The sequence below is a fragment of the Panthera uncia genome, assembly GCF_023721935.1.
Source record: "Panthera uncia isolate 11264 chromosome D3 unlocalized genomic scaffold, Puncia_PCG_1.0 HiC_scaffold_8, whole genome shotgun sequence".
NCBI classification, from domain to species: Eukaryota; Metazoa; Chordata; class Mammalia; order Carnivora; family Felidae; genus Panthera; species Panthera uncia.
The window spans coordinates 28,845,895-28,870,281 of record NW_026057586.1 but is presented as its reverse complement, the minus strand read 5'-3'; the positions used below and the strand labels follow the sequence as shown (position 1 = coordinate 28,870,281).

General features: G+C 44.8%; 1 protein-coding gene across 1 annotated transcript in view; it reads left to right on the top strand.

Moving 5' to 3' along the window:
* Nucleotides 1-408: 408 nt before the first annotated feature.
* The window catches only part of SETBP1 (SET binding protein 1), a 354,864-nt gene continuing 330,885 nt past the window's right edge, over nucleotides 409-24,387 (top strand). Inside the window, exon 1 of the mRNA XM_049620170.1 lies at nucleotides 409-1,129. Coding sequence (XP_049476127.1) covers nucleotides 644-1,129 — 486 coding nt within the window. The 5' untranslated portion in view covers nucleotides 409-643. The remainder of the gene's footprint in view (nucleotides 1,130-24,387) is intronic.

Here is a 24,387-nt window from a genome sequence, read left to right as displayed (position 1 = left end):
AGCGGAGGGCGGCTCGGGGGTTGTGTTCAGCTTTGCAAACAGTTCTTCACATGTCAGAGGGAAGTGGTGCAAGAAGCCAGCCAAACGTGGTTCCCACAGACCTGCCTCAACACTTTAGACTTCCCTTTCGTCATGGTTGGTTTTGATGGTGACTCAGCTAGCTGTGGCTTCAGTATAAGAAACTTGTAACTTTGTATTGAACTGGAGTATCTTTATTCTTGGGCCCATAGCCAGAAAAATTAACCATTCAGTGAAGGGCTGTGTGTGTGTGTGTGTGTGTGTGTGTGTCTGCGTAATATAATCCAATATAATTCAATTTGGGGATGTGCATGTTCTGGTTTGGTTTTTTTCCCATCTTTTTTTTTTTTTTCCCCCTGATGCCATAGATTAGGGGGAAGGGGCTTCTAGAACTTGAGTTACTTTTGAGGTCATTTTCCTTCCTGCCATGACTAATTATCTCTCTGCTTCTCAGTTGCAGATCTGACCTCTTCTGAACACTTGGCCGTGTCTCCATTCCTGGGACTCTGAACCCAGCAGCCGGACCACTTTGTCCTTGGGATTTCGGGTGTCCTCGCTTCTCACCTTTCCCTTTCCCCCTCTTCTCTCCCACCTCCTGAGAACTCCTGAAGACTGTAGGATTGTCATGGAGTCCAGGGAAATCTTAAGCACCTCCCGGCAAAGGGGGGACGAGTCGGAATTCCTGCCTGTCTCCTCAGCCAAGCCACCGACTGCTCCTGGCTGTGCAGGAGAATCTTTGCTCTCTGCTCCAGGACCTGGGAAGGGGATCCCAGTGGGCGGAGAACGCATGGAGCCAGAGGAGGAGGATGAACTGGGCTCAGGGCAGGATGTGGATTCCAACTCAAATGCAGACAGTGAGAAATGGGTTGCAGGAGATGGCCTGGAAGAACAGGAATTTTCTATCAAGGAGGCAAACTTTACAGAGGGGAGTCTGAAGCTGAAGATTCAGACCACCAAGCGGGCTAAGAAACCCCCAAAGAATCTGGAGAACTATATATGCCCCCCTGAGATCAAGATCACCATTAAGCAGTCTGGCGACCAGAAGGTGTCCCGTGCTGGGAAAAATAGCAAAGCCACGAAGGAGGAGGAAAGAAGCCACTCCAAAAAGAAGGTAGGGAGCCCCGTTTTGTAGGGTTTTTTGTTAATTCATTTTTGCCACCACCCCCCAGCTGTTAAAGGTCTGTTTGATTATTACTTATTTATTTTGGAATTATCAATCTCTTTGATGGAATACTTAACACCCTCCAGAAGAAATGCCTCTGATATCTTGGTACAGTGTCTAATTTATTATTATATCTTCTACCCACATGAAAATCAACAGCTACTAGAATTATAATTCTGGAACATTTCTATTTATTGTGTAGCAGCCTCTTGGGTAGGTCAGACCTGGCTAAGCTGTGACAAAATTAGAGGGTTTTTTTCTTTTTTGGCTTTAATATTTGCATCTGTTATAGTTAAGCATGGGATATGGAGAGTTTTGGTCAATCAGAAGAGTCAAGAACCTTTATAACCTTCTTCTGGTTTCAACCACCATTGTTAAGCCTGTCTAAAATAGGCAAGTTAATCACTGGACTAAGGAAGTCACCTTCATAGTAATTTAGTCCACTAGAAGGTGAGAGATCATTGCTCTGAAAGCCAGTGGTGAGCCCTGGAGCTCAAACTGGAGAAAGAAGAAGGGGCGGATAACTGACCTGAATCTTTGTCTAACACATCACAGATGTTTTGAGATTGGGTATTGACTGAACTTGGTTGGTTGTCACTTTCCTCCTACAGGCCTAACTGGTGGAAAGCAGCCCTCTAGGTGATTGGTGGTGGTATTTGGTTGGGAATGAATGGGGCCAGGTTTCATTGTAATTATATCACAGGGGGTTACAGTGACTTCCCTTCTTGGGTGGGGTATGGTACTCAGCTATAATAGCAGAGGACTGCCCTAGTCTCGAAAGCGTTCCAAAACTCTCTGGGGCTTGTAAATGCCTCTGAAAGGAGCCCCCTTTTTGACAGAGGTTTTGGGTTCAGGGTGGTAGGAGTTCATCAGAGTCTTTGTAACTTTCCCCCACATCTTATTTACTTGGGCTCTAGACATGATGGATTAGCTAAAAATAGCACAAGTGAATGACCCTCTCTCCATTATGGCTCAGAGATAATCTGTAGCATTTTTTTTACTAGTGGTTTTTGAGCTTTTCTGTAATCATTTTCAGTAGAACTGCTAGGACTCATGTTTTTTCATTGGTGTAAGCCTTGTGTCCTCCCTCACGCTAAGTGTTTGGGCTGATATATTGAATTTAAAATCCAAAGACCCGGATGAGGGGAGATTTTCTGGGTGACCAGTGCCTTCTGGTTTGCTCAGACTATCCCAGTTTTAAAACCAAAAGCCCTGAAGCCAGGTACCCCTTCAGTCTTGGGCAAGGCAGGACAGTTGGTCATCTTATTTTAACCTTTGGAATATAAAGTAATTTTTAGAAATCGGCTTGTTTTCACAGAGCACAGAGGTTGTGCTTTCCTTCCCCTGTCCCCATGACAAGTTGCAGTGATTTCTGGGGTTTCTGTCATAAAAGATTACCTAAGTGCTTTTGGAAACTTTTGAAATTCTTGCCAGAAAATGGAGCAGTTCACATTAGGCTCCACTTGGAAAGTGAGGCTTTGCTTTGGAGTTGGGTCTCTTCAGCTTTGAAAATGAGTATCTTTGTCTGTGGCCATTGAGATGGCCAGTTCTTTGTGCATTGTTAGATTTTTATGTGGGTGGGCAGTCTCAAAAACTGTGGTAACTGTTTTCCCTCCATCCCCATCACTGCCAGGGTTTGAGCAACAGCCCACAGTTTGGGGTGTGCGTACCCAAGTTCATTACCCTAGAAAGAGCTACGTTGTCCTGATCAGTTATGACCTTCCATAAAGCCACAGGAGTGTTCCCAAAGATAGTCCTCTGCCTCTTGGAATGCCCCAGAATAAAACTCTGGAATTTGTGACATGGGGATGATTTAGAAGCTGCAGTGTGCAGTGGACCTCCATTCTCATTTCTGAAATTCTCAGGCTGGTCATCATTAACCAAAAAGCTGGATGCCCTTTTTGTGCTTTATCGGAAAGAGAGGTGACATCACTTCTCCCAATGTGTGACACCCCAAGTAAGTGTTTCTAAGTCTCAGAAATTGGAAGGGAGGCAAAGGGAGGGGAAGGACTAAAATTCAGCTTACAGTGTTGTGTTATGCTGGTTATGCTGACACTGTAATGGGAGTATCTACAAAACTTTTAAATTGTTAGGGGCTTGCTTCATACTCTGCTTCTCCATCTGTCCTAAATTTATTTATGCCTAGAGCGGTTACTTCCCAGAAATGAATGAATAAAGTTATCAGTACTGAGTCTTAATCACTTGATAGATGATGGAAATGTTCTCTGATCTCTATTGGATTAGAATGTTAACTCTCTTACTCTCCAGAGTTCCTGTTGTTTGGAAAAGAGGGAGTTAGTAAAAGCTGAAGTTGAGGTGGAGAGGTAGAAACCTTGCTTGCTGTTTCAGGGCCATGAACTTGCAGAATTTACTTATTTGTAGGAACGTGAAACATGTGATCAGTAACTTCGGACGGGGGAAAGGATGAGGATGGCATTTGGTAAGCAACAGATCAGAGTCTGACTCTAAAATCCAGTCTTCTGGGTCTTTTTTTAAAAAGCAAACTCTACCCTCAATGTGGGGTTCAAACTCACAACCCTGAGATCAAGAGTCGCAAGCTCTACTTGACTGACCAGCCAGGTGCCCTGCCACCACTTTTTTTTTTTTTTTTTAATAAGGTAAGCCACTCATTGGAGAAGTGTGCATGGAGTGGCCCCTGGGACTCGGGTCCTAGACTGGGAGCCAGGAGGGAGGCTCTGTTGACCTGATCCTTGAGTTGGTAGAGATGCCTACTTGGGGGTCACCTGAATATACGTGTTGGCTTAGAGCAGGGGTCGGCAAACTGTAGTCTGTGGGCCAAATCTTGCTCCTTCCCTGTTTTTATACAGCCCACAAGCAAAGAATGGTTGGAAAAAAATCAAACAAAGAATAATATTTTGTAACATGTGAAAATTGTTTGAAATTCAAATTTCAGTGTCCATAAATACAGTTTTATTGGAACGGAGCCACATCCATTTGTTTACATTTTGTCTGTGACTGCTTTTGCACGAAGACGGCAGAGTGGAGTGGTTGTGACAGAGACTGTATGTCCCACAACGCTTAAACTGTGTACTATCTGGCCCTTTCCAAAAGGGAAAAAATTATGTAAATATACATATATATGTGTGTATGTATATACATATATATGTATATATATACATTATTATTATTACTATTATTTGATGAGCCTTTTTTTAGGGAAAGGACATAGAGTTTCAGGATAACAAAGATTTTGTTTTGTTTTGTTATTAAGGATTTAGCCTCCAAACTTGGAGGCTGGGGGAAATTGGGTGTTACATCATTATGTGCTGACTTTTTTTTTTTTCTTTTTTTGTAGACCAATTAATTTTGTTCAAGTCATTGTTTGACAGCCTTAGGCAAAGACAGCTTACATTGGATCCCAAATGATTTTCTTTTTCATTGGTTTTTGTAAAAAGAATACTCCTTAGGATAATGATAGCGTTCCTTACATAACAGAGCTAGGTTTTTGCTAGGCTAATTGTATTTCAGTATGTTCTACTACTTTGGTGTGAAGACGTGTATGTGTGGCATCCTCAAGGGCTTTATTCCAAGACTGAAACCTAACACCAACCCTCCAAACCAGAGAGGCATTATAGAGGTTGAGGCAACATGGCCTCTAAAGTGGTAGGATGGTAGGAGAGACCCATGAAGATGCTCCCCCACTGGCTCAAGTTTGCACGGACTCTTTCTAACCAGGGGACAGGTCACCTGTCTTCCATATGAAATTGAGATGGCAACTGAAGTGCTATATGGCAGTGGGTTTCTGATGAATGAATTTATGTGAGGTGTAAGAGTAGCATTTGGTGAGAAGTAGAGGCTGAGAAGAGAATTCTGAACATATTTCAGGGCCTCAGAACTGTGCTGTGGATGGACCTCCTTTGCAGATGATCTCATTAAAGAAAGGCAACTTGATCTTTACCATGGTACCATCATTGTTGCATATTAGACTTACTCAGGCAAGTGATGAAATAACATAAACTTCATGTAGTTCCCTTCTAGGTCACTCAGTCAAAACAATAGAGAACATGAGACAGAGTTTCTAGAAGCAAATTCAAGTATAGCACATGAGCATAGAATGTTCCAACAGTGACAAGTCTTTGAAAGGCTCGCAGCTGGGCAGAGCTTAGCAGCTCTCCTCTTTCCTGAGAACTTTTTGTGAGAATCAGGAACTCTTCTCCGGGTCCAACAGGATGAGAAGGACAGGGGACTTTTACCCAAGCTCCATTCAGTGACCCAGGCTAGGAGATGTGGGTGGCAATCTGTACCAACTGGCTCGGTGGCTTTGGATCTGGAGTATAACCTTGCTGAAGCCCCAGTTTCTTTATCTGCCAGATAGAGATGATGATTTCCACATTGTATAACTCAATGGAAGATTTTAGGAAAAATGGGTACCTTACAGAGCACACATCATGATAACCAGTTTGGATTTGTGGCAAGCCCTGTGCTAGCTGTTTTATATGTATTTACCTTCACTATTAGTCCTTGTAACAGTCCTGCCAGGCAGATACTACTTCTTCACAGATGAGGAAATTGAGGCTCATTTGCTTCAAAAGAGCAGGAACAGGAATGGGCAGGGTTGGTCTTTGAAGCCAGTTCTTCTGTACTCCAAAGCTAATGTTGTGTTCCAGTCCTGAAGTGGCCACACTCTAAAAGACTGCTGGAAGGTAAAGATTCTAAGCACTGGGACATTTCCTCTACACCTTCCAACATTAGTTAGGGTGACGAGATCATAACCTGGTATATTGCCCTTAATTCTAAGTGTTCCAGGTTGTTTGAAGGAAAATTCAAATCCTCATGAGTTAAAGTCTTGTTCTTTTCCTTTGTTGTGCTTACAGATTTTTATTTGCCTTTAACCAAAATGCAACTTCTATTTCATTTGTTTGGATTTAGTTTTCCCTTTTCCCAGCTTCATCAAGAGAACCTGTTTCCTCCGATAGCAAGAACTTCAACCTCACATTTGTCATGTGCCTGCCGTGGTCCTGGAACCATGCTTGGGATTTGTCCTGGACAGTCCCACCTATACCATCTTCATGTGTCTATGGAAAAACCTCAGTATTCTTCTCTGAACACTGCTAACCCTCTCTTAGGAAGTTCAACGGGTCATGCACTCATTTGCCCATTCTTTAAATAGCACCTTCTTTGTGCCAAACGCACAAAGTATGGATGTAGATGGGAAGCGAGGTTAGCATCAGATTGCAAGGAATGATGAATGTCAAATAAATAAATGGGTTTGTATTTAATTCTGTAAGCAATGGGAATGCTCAGTGGGCTTTGAACTGGGGAAAGGGAAGGCTTGGGGGCCCAGGGAATATAATGAAAGTGATGCAGAGCAAAGAACCTTAAAAGGGGAGTCTTTAGGTAATACAGCTGTCAGTGATGAGGCCTGTACTAGGGTTCTCCATTTTTCCGTAGGGTGTTAAGGGGCACATTTCTCTCTTGACTCTCTGTGGTTGTAGCAGTTTGGCACATCAGATAGTTGGGAGGGGGTGCTGGGCAGGAGAAAAAGTTAGCTCAGAATGCCTGATGTCTGGCTGCTGTACCCATCATCTCCTCCATGGTGGTGGTGGCCCTGGGCATCCAGCAGAGAGCCTTCCACCTTCTTTGTGGCTCAGGTGTCCTTCCCTTCCCATCATTTGGCCCAGCAGCCTCTCCGGTCACTCCTACATGCATCCCTGGGTTTGCCCTCTCTTCTTCTGGGGGGTGAGAATGTGGTGTTTTCAACTCCTGAGAGTATGAGCTCCTTTCCCCACAGCACCCTCAACCTGATAAGAGAGCAGGTCTCACCAGCTTTTCTTTGCAAGAGGCTGAATTTCCCTCTTGTTTAGTTTTATGTTTTCTCCCTATAGATTTTTTTTAAAGCAGCACATTCCTATTTATTCATCAGTGTGCTTGAAAATTTTGTTTCCTGATAGGTTTCTTTCTCCCTTGTTATTTTATAGCTAGAGCTGCCTGAAAGGTGGTAAATGACCTTCTCCACAAAGTATTTGTCTTCATGGGGCAACAAGTAACGTTTGACATCTGGAGCTGAAGGTGTGGGGATAGAACACTGGACTTGGGGACGGGAGCCCTGGGCACTAGCTCTGTCTCTGTCACTAGCAGAGACTAATTTCAGCAAGATTGCTTCACCTTCCTGGGTCTCAGTTTCTGCATGTTTAAAAAAAAAAAAAAAGGATGAACTAAAAACAGCTTTTGACCTCTGCAGCCTTATGTCTGTTCTAAAAACTGGAAACTTTAAGAACCATTCTGCTAGATGGGGCAAGTCTTTCTCTTTAACAAAACTAGTTACTATAAACAAAATTTTTGACCTCTCTTTGGACCCACTGTTCCATCATCAGATTGTTTCCTTTCTGCCCCAATGTCAAAAGGCCCACAATTGTGGGAGCAAGCGTCAGAGTTGAGTTTAAAAAGTGGTGAGATTTATCAAACTTGTGTTCCATGACGATATTCTGGGAAAGTTTGGTTCTTTCTTCCCTTTCTTGTATTTTTTTTTCTTCTGTATTTGGGATTCTCTAGGGGTTTTAAGCACCATGCTGGCTCTTTTCCTCTTGGTTTTGATATTCCCTTGGTAGTCAGTTTGACTTTGGACTTCTCCAAGGAATATTCTTTGGTGAACTCCATACTTTTAAAGATAACCTGGCAGGGTAATGAAGCAGAGAAACTGTGTTCTGTTCCAGTGGAGAGCCCTTCATTCCCTGAAGTGAGGAATAAGGGATCTGTTAGCAAGAGTCCATGCCCTGAGAGTGAATTGGAAGTCAGATCCCCTGTGTTCTGGACTGGGTTCTCACTGTCTTTGGAGGAAGAGACCTTGGGCTCTGTATCCCCTCAGGCACATTACTTAACCTCTTGAGACTGTGTCCTGATTGTGTGAAAATCAGGGATGATACCAGCACCTTCTTGTTAGTGTCTTGAGGCGATGGAGGGGCCTGTGGGCACTTAGCACAACCCCTCACTCAGTGTGCATTATTCTGATTGCTGTGCTAGCATCCAGCACATTTGGGCCACCCACAGGACCATCCTCCGTGCAGGCACAGCTGACCCACAGTGACTTGCAGTGGTGCTGGGCTCCTGGGGGTGTGGGTTGTCTCAGAAGCCTCTGTCTCTAGGCTCCTTCTGCTTTCATATTGCTATGGGCTGTGTTGAATTGTGTTCGTGGACGGCAGTGCTGCTGTCTCATTTCTGATGCCTGCACAAGCATCAACTAGTATCACTGGTGGGTTGGTTTCTTTCCTTTTTATTTATTTATTTATTTATTTATTTATTTATTTGGCGGTGGTGAGGATTGCTATGGGGATTTATTTAGAGATGGTTCAAAGGTCTTTTATCTCTGTGGTCATTTATCTGCCAAACCAGGATTGCTGCTGAGCTCAAAGCTTGACTCAAAATGAAAGTATTAAAGCCGTGTCATAAGAACGACCAGTTGGGGTTCAGTGGGCGCTGCCTTCTCCCCTGGCCACGTTGTCAGCATTTGCAGAATCTCCCTCTTCTCCATCATTGCAATTTCACATCCTCAAAAAGTTCTCTCAGAGCTGCATTTCCGGTTGATCTTCGATGACATGGCCTTTTTTATTTTTAATAAAAGGTGAGAGAAACAATCCCTTTTTGCTCTGCTCTACCCCCTCCTTTGATTTTTCTGATTCTTGCAACTTTAAGTTCAAACGTCCTGCCTTCAAAGCACTCCCATGCAGGATGTCCCAGGCATCTCAGGATGACCCCCGCCTGCCTTGCTTGTGCATGAGACACGAGTGGCTTTGGTCAGGAAGTCATTGGGCCTGGATGAGGGCATAGGCCGAGAGCAAAGGGATGTGTGGCAGGGAGGTTTTCAGAGCCTGGGTCCCAGGCCTTGGTTCAGGCTCCTGACTGCATTATATATAGAAAACAGCACAAGCCAATGAAGTCTTGTGTTGTGGGGTGGGAGGGTTGTTTATTGACAGTAAGCTAAAAATTCAATGTTATAATTTGCATATGGCCTAATTGCTTTGAAGAAGGGGTTTCAACTTGGATGGTCTTCAGGGTAACCTCAATTGGAAGGTGGCCATGGAGACTCTGGGAACCACCCCCACCCCCAAAGAGGAACCAGTGACCAGAGGGATAGGCTGCCAGTGGGGAGGGCAAAAATTCAGTGGAGCCAGTTCCCCAGGAGGCATACAGACAGACATAGCATGCAAACACCCACATGGATTCACAGTTGCACCCAGCATGTGCAAGAGTCTGAATTATATGTCCTGGCTGGTGAAGCAGCGAGCCCTCTGTGCAAGCTGAGGCTGCTGTCTGAGCATGTCAGAACGTGGCAGTCAGAGCTCTGCGTTGTGGGCAGGTTTGGACTACAGAACTTCGAGGGCTCCTTCTAGCTTTCCATGGTATTCCAGGGGATCTTGCCCTATGAAGGCAAGGGGCCTCCCTGTATACTTTGAATGTGCATTTCTCTCTGGAGTCCCAGGTTTTAATTTATTTATTTTTTTTCCTCTCTGCCTACCCCTCCCTCCCTGGGCCAACTTCTCTCACCTCCCCACCAGCCTGTGACCTCACCAGGGGAAACAATGGAGGCCTTTATTTACTCTGAAATGTCCAAGCAGTTCCCATCTTGCTACCTGGCCTGTGAGGCCATTTGATAATCATCATTAGTATCAAATGCAGGTCGCTTCGGTGTATTTTCTAGACCTTGTTTATTGTGTTTTTCCCCAGACCTTATTCTTTGCCTCCCACAAGTTTCTAGCCAGCCTCACAGTGGGGGATCAGAAGTAGGGAAGGAGGAGAAAATTCTTGAAGAGAGACAGACTGACAGCAGTCAGACAGACTGACCTCAAGGTGTGCCACATACCTTGCCATTAAGAAGTATTCATTTGCAAATATGAATGTGCCCAAGAGCGTGGGCAGCTTTTTATGCTAGGCCAGTTGGTTCATTGGCTTAGTGTTGTGAATGAGAACACAGCTCAGGAGTTGCAGTGTTTTGCCTGACAGACTGGACCCCCAGAGAACCACCCTAAGGGAGTTGCTTCTTCTTATGGCTTCTTATAGCAGTACAGCCAAAGGGAATCTATTTTTAACCTATGATGGGAATTTCCATTTTTCCATCCCTGTCTTTTTTAGGGAGCAAGGAGGTGAAAACCAATGAATTTGGGTGTGTGGCTCTTCCCTGTACCATCAGGCTCCTAAAGTCCCTGTCTGCCCACTGGATTGCTGACATTGAATGGGTGGTGGGTTAGCATCAGGCTGGGGTTTGGATGCTGGTGGATCATGGAGGAAATAAAGATTGGGAGATCCAGAAAGGGTCTGAGACTAGGGGTTAAATCCATCGAGGGCATAGGCTGGACTTTGGCAGCAGCTCAGGGAACAGGGGAAGGCTGACCACAGCAGTTGTAGGTCAGAAGAAAAGAAGGGGTCCACAGTTGGGTCACACTTCCAGAATCATGGAATTCACTGAGAGTGAGTATTTTCATTTAGCACCTCTACTAAACAGACAAAAGATACCTTCCAAAATCCCTCGTGGACAGTTATCTGTCATTTGGCAGCCGCTCAGTGGCCCTCAGGGAGGAGACTTGGTACTTTCTGAGGCAGCCCTGGATTTAGGAGAACTCTTTTTTTTTTATGTTGCGCTGAAGTCATCCTTTTAAAGCTCAAATATTTCCAGTTCCTGAAACTGTTCCTTGGAGTCCATGATTTCCTGGTGCCGAACCACCTTGGTTCCTATGCTACGGATGCTGGTTTGTCATTGTTTCTCCTAAAAGGCAAAGATGAGGAGGTGGGTACTCACAGAACAGAGTACAGGACCCAGGCCTGGAAGGTGGTCTGGCCTTACACAGCACCAGGGGATTGTGACCTCCCCTGCTCTAAGCACACCACCTCTATTAACAGGACTCTGGGCTGTCCCAACTTTTTGGCAGCTTCAGAATTGTTGGTATGCACTGAACTCAAGGTCAAGGAAACTCTCCAACTTAGTTTTGCCTTATGCTACTCTTGCTGGTCTAAATGATCACATCCTACATTCAGTGGATATTTTGGACCAAAATTCAGGTGTTTGCATTATCCTTATTCTCATCTCTTTGTGCAGAGTTCTAGACAGAGATATGAATCAACTGCTAGTCAAACAGTCTCATCTCGGTCTGTGGACTACACAGAAGACACAGAAATAAGGCAGCTTTGAAATGTAGATGGCCATCTCACTCAGAATCCCTCTTCCCTGCTTTCTCTGGTGGGATATCTCTAGATGGGTCCACCAACTGCGAACATGCTTTCTCATTTACATAATGGTCTTCTTGGTTCTAACAGAAAGGGTTGTTAAAAGTGTGCTGTCAGAAGCAGGTTATTTTCTTCTCAGTTACTGTGTAAGCTCTCTGAGGACAGGTGTTATATATGTTAATATAATATTCACTTATTTTATTTCCCCAGCCTGGATGTTAAACAAGTTCATGTTCACTGTGTGCCAATGAAGGTAATTCTGTGGAAGACACTCTTTTCTATCAAAACACCTTCTCCCTAGTTAGCCCTGTGTATTTTGCATTGGTTCCTTAGAAACATCTTAAATCTTTCATCATGCTGCCTTTTTTTGTGCACTCATCCAGATACACCGTAGCAGAGCTGAGACCTCTAAATTCTACACGAATCTACAGAATTGTATGGTGTGCTCAGCATAAGTGCTGTGTGGGGTATAGAAAGACCTTTATTAGAAAGAATCGATCTCAGGGCATTTAGGGAAAAACCCAGGGCGGTGTGCATAACCAACTGTCAAAATACGTGTTCCAGATAGTGCCTAGTATGAAAAATTGGTAGCAACCATCACACCTGACCAGCACCTTTACACAGTGTTCACATCTGCCCAACTGTTGCCTCTTTCCAGTTTGTTCCTTAGGCTAGTTCAGTGAAGTAGCTGTTGTTCTTCCGTGTTTTAGAGACTTAGGAAGGGACTTGGAAAGCTTTTAAATGGCTTGCCCTGAAATCACAGGTAATTATGGGGTGGGGGGCCTCACACCCTCCTCAGACCCTCAGGTCTCATGGTTTCCAGCAGTGAGAAGTGATCATTGAAAGATGCACTCTAGCGGGTCCTGCTGAGACATCCTCCAGGAGAGAATCGCTGAGTCTTGTGCCATCCACCTGCTTGCTCCTGCTGCACACCCGTGGACTAGCCTGTGGGGGAACCTGGGCATTGTGGCATCTTCCCAGAGACTCACAGCCCCTTTCTCAACTGCCCACAGTCATCTCCCCACTGAAAGACACTCAGCAGGGCACCCCAGCAGTGAGGTGTGGTAGACAGTGATGGCTGGCAACACAGCACAGGGCTGTGGGATAATAGGCTCGCTGTGACTTAATCTAGAAGCTATTGACAGTGTACTCTAAAGTGTCCTGGTTTAGACCGAAAATGTGGGATTCACAAAGAGCCCCTCCAAAACAGGACTCCAGGAGCTTTGTCTGGTCTGAGAAATGAAGGGAGGGTGGCTACCCCACACCAGGGATTCTGGGTCCGAACCCCCATTCTGCCCTTAATGAATGAATCCTTGTTTCCTCATACTTAAAAGGGATTAGTACTGTCTCTCTTCCTTCCACATCACTTTGAAGATAATCTGAACAAATGGTTCTGAAATGTTAAAAGTGCAGTGGAAATATGAGGTGCTCTTCTGTGCAACTGCCCCGCAGTCGATTTCTAACAAACTATAGTCTCTAATTAAACTTTTTCCATGGCTTCCTCCAGTATCCCCTCAGCGCCTGGCCTCTTTCTTCCCCTGCTTTGAATAAAGCCCCCAGACGTGGCTGTGATGAACAGCAGCTGCGGGTTGGAAGCGGTCAGCAGCCTAGTCCAGATACCCGCCACATGGTGTAATTGCCCTTTGTGAAATTCCGGGGTGAGAGGTCAGCCCTCTTTGCCCATCTTTGTCACTTCTCAGTCATCTGTATCCTGGTGGCAGTTGTGTTATCCCAGTATCCTTCCCCTACCCCCCTCCTCCGCCCCCCTTCTCCTGGAGCCCAGGAAAAAACCATCTGCTGAGTTGGCTTTCAGAAGATTTTTTTTTTTTAAATACCAATTTCCCTTTGTTCCGAGGCAACCTCCAATCAGAGCTGGGGTCTGCTGGGTTTGGCGAAAGGCTGGTATTGTGTTTCGTGCTCCCGGAGGAAAGGTTGTCCACTTGCTTTTCTTTTTGATTCGATTCCCTGCCATTCTGCAGGAGAATCAGGGGTTGCAGCTGCTGCTGTCAGCTGTAAATAGGGAACCCCCTTGTTTAAGAACCTACACGTTAATCCTTTGGCAGGGGGAGGAAAAAAAAACAAAAAAAAAACAATAACAAAACAGAGAAAAACATTAAAACCAACGCTAACAAAAGTCTTTCTTCCTGTTCCTGTCTCATCCCCTAAGTCACACAAGATCCTACTAGTTGCTTAATCTCACAAGAACTTGCTGGCTCTAAGGTTTTCTTGAAGTGTCTTTGGTGTCTAGCCTCTTATGTTTTCTGATTTCTTGCTGAAGAATATGAACTGCCCATTAGAAGCATAGGAGAACCATTTTTCATGGAAAACCTGAATCACAGAGAAAGGCTGTGCAGGCTGCTTTCTTGGTCATAACAACGTCTACTGTTTTGGTGCTTAGAGTAGTTGGGAACTTGGCCAAGTGTTTCACACATATTGTTTACTAAATCCTCCCCACAATCACAGTGGAGATGTTATTATCCCCATTTTCCAGATGTATAAGATGAGGCTCAGACACCTCCAGTTACTTGCCTCAGGTCTCAGAGTCAGGAAGCTGTGATCCCAGCATGTCCACCCTCTGAGCTCCAAGGCCCATGGCAGCTCACAAGGTGCTCAGGTGGACTGAACTTAGCGTGGACGTCAGAGGTCCTCACCTTCAGAGCTTGCCTTCTAGAACACCTGTGGGTGAGGTGCTTTCTCAATGCTTCCATTTCTCTGCCTGTAAAACTGGAACCACAATAGCTAGATGCCAGGGAACCCAGAGAGAGTTGGGCAAGTCTTGTGAAAGCTTTGTAAGTGCATCAATCTCTGAAGCTAGAGCTTGCCTTTATCCTCTTTTTCTATCACATTCCACAAAATGGGTAAAACTTCTCTCAGCAGATTTAGGAGATGCTTTGACACATCCTCTCAAGTTACCTGCAACTTTGGGACTGCCCTCCCTGTACACGCTCCCATCTTTAGCCAAAGGCCTTTGCTAGATGTTGGCCCTTTACAAACAAAAGAGTGTTTTGCTCCTTTATGGTGATAAGAAGAGGGGTCAGCAAGTGAACACATGATGAATTCCATAAATTGGTGAAAATCCATAAAATCCATAAAGCAGCTTTGAAACATGCCATCTCCTCCCTCTTCTCACTGTTGGGCCGGGACTATGACCCAGAACTCAGGAGTTGGAGTGGGGGTGGGGGGAGGGCTCTGGCTTCCCTTAGCATGGAATATAAAATAAAACAAGTGTGTGTGTGTGTGTGTGTGTGTGTGTGTGTGTGAGAGAGAGAGAGAGAGAGAGAGAGAGAGAGGGAGGGAGGGAGAAAGGTTAATATTTTCTCTTTTGCTTTCTTCTGAGGACATAGAATTTTCCTAGATACTTAAAATATGTGCATGTGTCTGTATTGATTTTAATATCGTAAAATATATTGTAGGCTGCTATTAATGTAGATTATAAGAAATGTAGCAAGTTAACTGTGCAATATACTCATCTGGTCTCCGGAAACTAATAGACTCTTGCTCAGCATCTTACTCTATGAAATGAGGTAATTTTAGTAAATGTTCTCTCTTTTACTTTCCAGTACAGTCCAGACGTGAACACAAATCTCACCTGAAGGAATTAGAGAGAGACAGAAGACCAGGTGAGGGAGGTTGTAAGCCCACAGACTGGGCAAACAGTGGGCCTGGGGTCAAGAGGAATTGTCCTCTTGCTCAGCTCTGTCAGCTGACATGGGCTGCATGCTGGGTTAACCAGGGTCCCTTTCTAGCCTGGTTTCACCCAAGGCTGCAGATCCCATAGTTGTGAGAGCAGGAGAGGCAGAGAGGAGTAGGAAACGGAAAATGTTGACTTCACAACAGTGTGCTCTGCTGGACGTGAGCAAGATACCCTAACAAAGAGACAGAGTGAAGATGAGCAGAACTTGGGTGCCTCTGTTAATGGGGACCATCCCACTTAATGTACTCTCTTTTTTCTGCATCACTGAGCCATTCACTACTGTATGCATTCATTTAATCAAAGATATTTTCTTCAATAACTATTTATTGCATGCCAAGCACTGTTGTAACTGGGCATTATTTCTCAAATGACCAAAGTGGGGTAATGTGTCTCCCTTACTTGCAAGCTCTGTGTCTACGTAGAAAATGAGAAAACCTTCTGCATAGTATTGCCGCTAGGAAGAAGGATGCCAAAATTCTCAGAAAATACCTTGTACTTGACTGGTTCTTTGATTGTTAGGAACAGTTCTGTGGCAAATTAAAGAGGTTCACAAGAAGCACCTCGAGAGATGAGATGTGAGTTGAAGGTGTCCATTCTGGTAGACACATGTGGCTTTATGGTATTGACATATTTAATCTATGGGATGTCCTTGGGATTGTCAGCAGAGAAAGAGGAGAAAAGAATGGCAAGGTTGGTTCTGAAAAATCACATGTCACGTGTTTTGGTACAAGGGACAGAATCCAGGAAAAATAATGGGGGTGTGGGGATAGAAGTGGAAAAGGCTGGTGTATTGGGGCCAATCTGGTGCAAGGGTAGAAGCCACCAGAGAGCTGGCCACTCCCAGGGGAGGACGGGAAGGACAACATCTGGGAGAAGAGGTATGCAAGGGGATGAAGGGTAGGAAATCACATGTGCGTATGGGCCGTGTTGGCATTTTAAGGTCTGGGAGAAGGGGCTGTCTCTGAAAGGCTCTATTGGTCCAGGTGACCTTTGCAGAGGAGGGATGGAGCAGTGGAGACACTGGGTACTCCTGGAGAAGCCTGGCTTGTGGTCCTGGACCTTGTCAAAATTGTTTCATGCTTCACCCCAGGTACGGGCAGGTTGGTACTGGCATGGAAGCCAGTGATGATAGCCTTCAAGGGGCAGCAGTACAGTTGGGTCTGGAGAGAGGCGGCTGTGGGCCAGGCCAGCTGTGCCCCTCTGCCTCCGGGGAGGAGCAGGTGCTGAACCTCTGGATGCCTGGCTTTCCTTCTGGCCTCATTCCTGAATGACAGCTGACCTTTGCTCCCAATTTTAGGCTTTTAGCCGATTCTTCTCTGTCTGGGCCTGACTGTGGAGGGCCTGTGGCTGCTGCGGCGCATCTCATTTAATGCAGGAAGATAATTGTCCATCCTTACAGCTTCCCTTTCTCAGAAAGAGGACAGCTCAGCTATGGGGCTTCAGTCTGTAGGCACTGGAGGCAGGGCTCGAAGAGAGGACAGATATTCAAGGTGATGGGCCAGGTCAAATCAATACACATCAGAGAGGGACCCATAGGCACAGATATCCTTCTGTCATCATATTTCTCTGACGAGCTGTGTCTGAGAAAGTAGTGAGGTCTGGTGTCTACTAGAGAGAATTTAGTGGTAGGTAAACATACGTGTGTGTGTGTGTGTGTGTGTGTGTGTGTACAGCTTCTGGGAAGATAGATGTTGCACATGATGTGATAGAGCCGTGGCCCAAGAAGCAAGAAATTAGGTCTGTGAACTTAACCTAAACCCTAAACCTGTGTTTCCTCATGTGCCTCTTTTTCCTCAGGGGCCCATCGTAAAATGAAGGTAATTAAGCAGAAGACCTCAAAGTCTTTCTCAGCTCTGATATTCCAAGAAATACCCATATAAACACTGATTCATATAACTGGGCATTTACACATGTAACTAGGAGGCATAAATATATAGACAGGATTTTCCTTCATCAGCCGTATAATGATGTGCACAGTTTTTTTTAAATAACTGTCTATAAGTATCAAATACATATTTATTTGAGGAAAAGTGGACATATTCAGCCACACCTAATATGAAAGATGACCAGGAATTAAAAAGGAGGGAAGTCACATGAGCCTCTAGGCAAGTGAAAGGGTACAGAGCCATTATTCCTAATTTATATGGACTTGTCTGGCCTCCAGAGAGACCTCTGAGCTTCGTATCTTGTTGGGGAGGTCTGAGTGTGATGCCCATGTTCTCCCAGATGCTGAGGTATGTGCAGAGCCCAGGGAAGGATGGAAGAAGATGGGATGCTCGAATGAACCTTGAAGAAAGCAAAGGACTGAGGCAGGAGGGAAAAGTAACCCATGGCCTTTCTTGAGTCATTGATGGAGGGCAGAGTGCTCCTGGTGCACCTCAGGCTGATTGGCTGGCTGGCAGGGTTTACCTGGAAAATCTGGAATGCAGAGAAGTCTTGGAAGGCCAGATTAGGGAGATCTGACTTTTTCCTGAGGGCAACAAGAAAGAAATAGAGTTGCCCACTCTGGCACTGGGGAAAAGAGGATGGCAGAGTGTACAGGGATGGGGGCTGCTTTAGGAAGTCATACTACAGCCTGCATCGGAGAGAAGCAAGCCCAAAGGCAGAAAAGAAATAGAAGTGAACTGTAGCACCCAATGAGGTGAGGAAGGACCCTTGGTATTACACTGAAGAGGCCTAGAGAGCCATCAGGCAGGTGAAAAGGTGCCGCCTCTAACATTTTCATTCCTGGGACTTTAAGAAGCTTGGTCATTTTCTTAACAATTCATTGATTCATTTTCTGAAGAATTTCTAAGTGTCTTACTGACACTTACGAAGAGTTGATTGGAAAGTGCCTTGAGAGAAGAGCTTAAGGCATGAGCACAGGCTTCAGATGCTGCCTTCTTATCCTGGGGTTTTGTTTCCACTAGCAGTGCCCAGTGCAGGAATGCTAAAAGGAAGGCATTCATCAGATCTATCTTCTTGTCCCTTTACAAACACAAGGTTTCCTGTACTTCAGGGTCATCGTTCATGGTGTGGGGAGTTTGGATTTCATATGGAAGGTTCACTGTTTCTGGTCTGTTCTGTTTTCTGCTCTGCCTTGCCACTCATTCGTCTGCTACTACAGAGTTCCCCAGCTTGGCTCGGGGCTCAGTAAATCTCTTCTTTCCCACGAAGCTTTCAGGGAAATGGGGGGAAAAGCCAGCATATGTTTGCTCCCACTATCATCTCTTCTCCAACCCCTTTTTAACCAAACTTTAAATGCGACCCACCCATACACAATGTGGAGGAACAAATTGCACTTTTTCTGTGTTAGAAAGGAGTGAAAATGCATATGGCCATGATGGGGAATTTCCCCCACCCTCAGAAGATGGGGGAACAGGGCAATGGTGTGAAAGAATGAATTAGTTATGGCAAATCTCGTTAGTGTCCATTGTAAGCAGAGAAGCTAAGCCATCTGTGGCCACTTGCAAAATTGTTCCTTGTTTGTTCAGCCTCCCCACCGAAGCAAATCTTTGTGGCTTCTGATAATTTGCATACTGTCACTTGTTTGCCAACTGGAGGGTGTCTGGACATGTGTATATGAGGGGGCATCTGTGTGGACATGTATGTGTGTGCTGAAAAGAACCCACTGTTGGTATGCTGCTGTTGAAATAGATGCCTGGGGGTGGGGGGGAGGTGGCTGGCTTTGACTGAGTTCTGGGCTTAGGAGGAGAGGAAGGAGCCTTGGGGGTCCTGTTAGTATTATTTTTAGACATTTCTAGTCAACATCTTCAACTGCCTTCACGTGCTTCCATCCCTCACTCCTCTCCTGAGTCCCTTTGTTGTCCTGATTCCTCTCCCATATTTGCCTTAATTTCCGAGTTCTTAATTAGTGGTGTGTGTTCTGCAAGAAGCAGAACATGTTTAGGGCAGCTTACTGTCTGAGTTATAAGCTAAGAGAGATGTCTTAGGGTAGTGTATGCCACCAGCGTGACCAAATCGTTCTGTGTCAAAGATACTGCTGTTTTATCTCCACTCATTCTACACGTGTTTACAGTGGATCTCCTGTAGACGAGTGGTATTCCAGATGCTCTAGGGGGCTAATGGCTGCACGACCTTTATTACCTCTGTCTTCGGAGAGTTTCCATGGGGTAAAAGTGATGCGTGATAAGCAGCTCATGCTCTGTGGATGGCATGAACACAGTTCTGGAGGTCATGAGTGGAGGGATTGGTCATTATGGTCCAGTGGCCACTGAAGGCTTTGCATTTAAGGGCCTGTGCAAGACAGATGATCGTGTAGGGTGCATGGTCAGGAGGGTGGTCATTCTAGACTCCTAAGATGCCCCGGCTGGCCAAAAAAATTGGCAAATGCAAATCTGTGAAAATTAAACAAAAATGTTCCTTCTGCTTATCATCCCATCATCCAATGGGAAGGATGATATAATAGGAGAAGAATCTGGGATAAGAGTCGGAGTTCTTCAGTATTTGTTTCTAGCAGCACCAGCAATTTATTCTCCCCATCTTGATAGCAGCTTACTTGGCCACACTGCACCCTAATGTCTCCCTTGAATAAAGGGTATCATGCTCTTTCCTTCTTCTCACTTCCCTTTATACTAGGCAAACTCTGACAAAAAAGAAAGTTGGCACTTTCATCTCTGTGGAAGACCTCTTTTTATACTTCTACCTTTTAGGGTGGCATTCTTCATAGCTATCTAAGACGGTCACACTGCCTCCCATTGCTTGATGGCTACACACAAAGAATAGTAAAGATGAAGGAAGCCTTGAAGACCATCAGAGCACTCTCCCCTTTACAGATGAGGAAACAGCCCAGATCAGTGATGTTTCATATTTGTCCAGGATCATATGGTCAATCAGTGATGATCTGGAAAAAAAACTAGTCTGTCCAGTTATCATAATGCTTGGGGCTAAAAATGAGACTGGATACTTGATTGCTGTGGCCATTTATTGCCACTGCATGGAATTCTTCCCTGCCTATTTGCGTGGCCCATCTTATGACAGGTTGGCCCTTCTCTCTTGAACCCTCCTGAACACACCATGGCTTCGCCCAGGAGAATCAGATAAAGGAGGCTTTTATTTCCTAGTTTCCATGTGCTTGCAGCATTCAGAGAAGAGGGCCTGGCAGTGGGAGTGGGGTGGGGAAGAAAACATTTGTCTTTCAATACTGGCCTGACATGAAAGCCTCACTGACGGGCACTTTGAGAACCCAGCTAAATAATGGCCACCACCAAGACAAAAGATAAAACTGACCCACTAGTTATGCGGTTACTTAAACATGATTTACCCTGCATTATACTGGCTGGGACCTGGGGGTCTCGTTTCTAACGAGCCAAGAGACAGCACAATTAATTACAAGGGAAGGAACGCTATCAGACAGCAAGCTAGTCGTTGCAAAAGAAAAGGTTCTTAAATATTCCCTACCTTCCTCAAAAACTGTCAGAAACACACAGAAATAGCACAGCTCACATATTGGTGGACATAGGCAAGCATGGGGACATGATGAGGGCAAGTGGTCCGGGTATAGGATGTAAGTAGGATGGGTGATCACCTGGAACCAGAGAGGTTGCAGTGATGAGGGACAGGGACAGGGATTTGGAAGGGAATTGTCTTATTATTTGACTGAACATGAAAAGTCAACCAGGAGCTCTACGTTTCCACTGCTCTGGTGGACATGATTTCCATCCTGTGTGTGCATCTGATAGTCTATGGGGGCCTCTACCCTCAATGACATGCCCACTTGTGGTAGTTAGGATGGGGAGTGGGGTGGGCAGCTAGAGTAGAAAGAAGGCTCAGAAGGTAGAGAAGCCCATGAGAATGGTGGCCAGTTATAGGAAGTGCCCTGTCCACCATGATGGGCAGTTTTCGAATCATCTTTTAATCTAGAAGCAAATCCCTACAGCCTTACTCTGACTTAATTGTATTGGGGGTGTCACCATATCTCCCCTCAGTTAAACATAGTGGTCAGAGAAGTTGGCTCTGGAATGGAGTGTGGAGCTGGGAAGATGAGAAGGTAAAGTCTGCAGGGTTTGAAGAGGGCAAGGCCAAAGGTTAAGGGAGAAAGGTTAGCAGCAGGCGAAGACCCAGGATTGAAATATTTGCTGAAGGCTGACAAGCAACAGAATAGAGTCAGACAAGTGGCAAATTCCTATTTTCTCTTCTAATTGAGAAAATATTTTGAGTGGTATTCAGTCAGACTGCATAATGAGTGGGGGTGGGGGCTAGAGATGGAGAGAGAGAATATGAATGAGAGAGAATATTACTAAATTACCACAGAAGACCGAAGTGACTACAGAGTTCAAGGAGTTGTGCAAATGTGCCATCCTCCCTTGGCTCCTCATTGGCCAGCTCAGCCTTCATTTCTTTACCCAGTTGTTTAGCACATGGTTACAGAGGCCCTCCTTTAGATGGAGGGGTTGGTGGCTGCCCATAGGCGTTAGAATCAGATAAACAAAATAGAGGCCAGTCCCCCCTTTCAAGGCTAGGCAGGTATGTAAGCACGCAATTCCAACACAATCTGTGACCCTTGATTCGATGCTGTTGTTACTATTGTTTTCTTTAAAACCTAAATTTTATATCACCTGGGTCTATGCGCAGTTTAGTGAATAATCTGAGATAATCTTGCATCTAAGAGATGATATAAAGGGAGTTGATGCTTAGTGGGGTTGCCTGCATAGCCCAAGGGATTGGGTAGCAGGGCCGCAGTGCGGATGGGGGAGTCTGGGTGTGGAGAAGTAGTTAGGAAGTAAAGCAGTTGTTTCTTGACTCAACCAGAGCCAGCTGCTCCCCCTCCTTCTCTGTCCTGCCTGCTCTTTCTTGTAAGAAATGGCTGCCATGTTCCGGAGAGCGAGTGTGTTTGAGTTTCCCTGCTGGTGGTCAGAAGCACCGGTGGTCTCTTCACTCAGATATTTATGAATTGCAAGAGCATAGGGTTGGAAAGGCTGGGAAGGATCCCTTGCCGAGTGGAGCCCACAGGAGTTAAGTGAGGTCACCACCGTGCCTTGTGAGATTGTGGCAGAGCCAGGACCCTGCCCTCAGCCCCCTGACTCCCCAGCCGGCTCTGGGTACACTACTGCCTCTTTCAGGAAGTGATGACTCAGATTTTTTTCATCAACATCTCTCACCCCAACCCCCCTCCATTTTCTTCCCACAGCCACCAAAGCCAATAATAGACCAAAAACAGTTTCAATTTTAGGCAATTTCCTTTTTTACTTAGAAATCTATGGTTAGTGAGGGGTGATGGTGGCTGGGGGAAGCAGGCATAAGCTTCGGAGGGGATGGGTTTTCCTGGTTGTCAGATAACCTGGAGGAAATAAGAACCTTCATGGAACCTTGAGTTGGTCTCTGAAAGAGCCCTTCCACTCTGAAGTCCTTTGGCTTTTAAGTTCAGAAGGGAGTCTTCCCCACCTGCCAATTCAAGGCCCATTCCTAAAACTAAGTAAAATTCTTAACGTAAGTTTTAAACTTTCACAACTAACTCATGTGAGCAGTTACAAATAATTTATAAGTGACATTCCAGGCTTCTGGATTTTAGTTCCAGTAGTCCTAGGTACATATTTCTTTCTTTTCCAAGAAGGTAGAAACTTCGCTTTGTTGCAGGGCTGAAGTTGGAAATCACTTAAAGAAATTATTAATAATCTAATAATAATTGCTATCTCTAACATTTTGTATATTAGGCTCCAAGCCAAGCCCTTTACATACAAACGTATACAACAACCCTAAGAGGTTAGTCATCTTATTCTTATTTTGCTGATGAGTAAACTGTGGCCCCGGGGACTCAGCTAGCATATAGCAAGTGCATATGAGAGTTAGTACTTGAAGTCAGGTCAATATGATTTTAACATTCATACTCTTAATCACGAAGCTATATAAGACCTCCCATTTGCAGTTTGGAGGTCACACACTGTAATAATATAGCTTTTAAATTTCATTAAGTGTTTGAGTCCAAATGGCGTGTACTTAAAGTTTATTAAATTTGTAAGGCACACAAAGACTTCATGAAGACCCTGTTTTAACAAATGCCTTAAGTCACAAACTGTGTATTCTGTTACATTATTTGTTTTTAGAATAATACGTGGAGAAGAGCCCAAGATGAAAGAACCTGGCTGAATTGTTTTGTATCAGCTATATTCTCACTCTGGCTGTTCCTTTCACGTTCTGGGATCAACAGGAAGACAAATCCCTTTGCTGTGGGTCTCAGTGGGCAGGAGGGAGGACTGTGGAGATGATGGCCACCAGAGGATTTTGGGAAGTTTAAAGTGTTATCCAAATGCCAGAAGAGAATATGTTAACAGCTTTTATTTTATTTTATTTTTTGTTTAACACTCTAAACAAACTTCAGTCTCACTTTCCAGATCGTTCTCTTTGAGATCCCTTTCCAGAACGTTCACTTGGGTAACTAGAATGAAGCCTAGTTTAGTTGGAATGTTTGGGTAGCTCAGTGTTCTGGTTCTTAGGAACAGTTATATATATTTGACTCAAATATTTGGTCAGGATGTGCGTAGGAATGTGTGCGTTTGTGTGTGCATATTTTGACACCCAAACAGAACCATATTTTCTGGTTTTACTGTCAGTGTCCTTATTCCTCTCACCCACTTTGGGGTAAGAGATTATGATAAATGATGTCTGTGGAGATTTCTGTTTTCAAGACCTTCACATCCTTTTCTTTTCATTTGAAAGCATTTTAAGGATTTGTTGCTAGATATCTTATGTGGTTCCTGAAGATGCATACAAATGTGATTGTAAGCTTGCTGTTCTAGAGGCAGCCTGTGCCGAATGGCCAGCATCACCTTGCAGTCCAGGAGAGTAGGAAGCAGAGAGACACTCTCTGTGTGAGCACTGTTGAAGGTTTTCAGCTGGGTGATTTGAGGTATCCAGAATGTTCCCTCCAACCTCAACAAGAACAGGTGTCATTTAAGCAACCTCTATTGTGTCTTCACCAAGCTCCAAAAATGCCTTAAATGTGAAATCTCAAACACTTTTCATAAAATTAGATTCTTCCTGTGAAAGGGACCCATGCTGGTATTCTCAGCAGACACTTAGCCAGCCTCATCTGTGGTTTGTGAGTGGCCTTTCCATGGTTGGAGAGTTCTGGGCTTAGATGCTGCTTTCTTTATTGGGTCAAAGTAATCCTCTTTGTAACCCTACCTTTTAGTCTTATCCAACCCTAGAACACAGAAGCTATGCGAGAGAGTTGGTAAAAGTTTTCTAAGACCCCAAAGTAAAACCCAGATTGCATCATAAAAAAGAGACTTGATTTGAGGGGAAGTCCTTACAAGTACCATTCATGCATCCCCTTGTTTGTTCTGCTGTCACTTATTAGGTTCACTCTAAAGAATTAATGAAGGGTCTCTCAGGAATA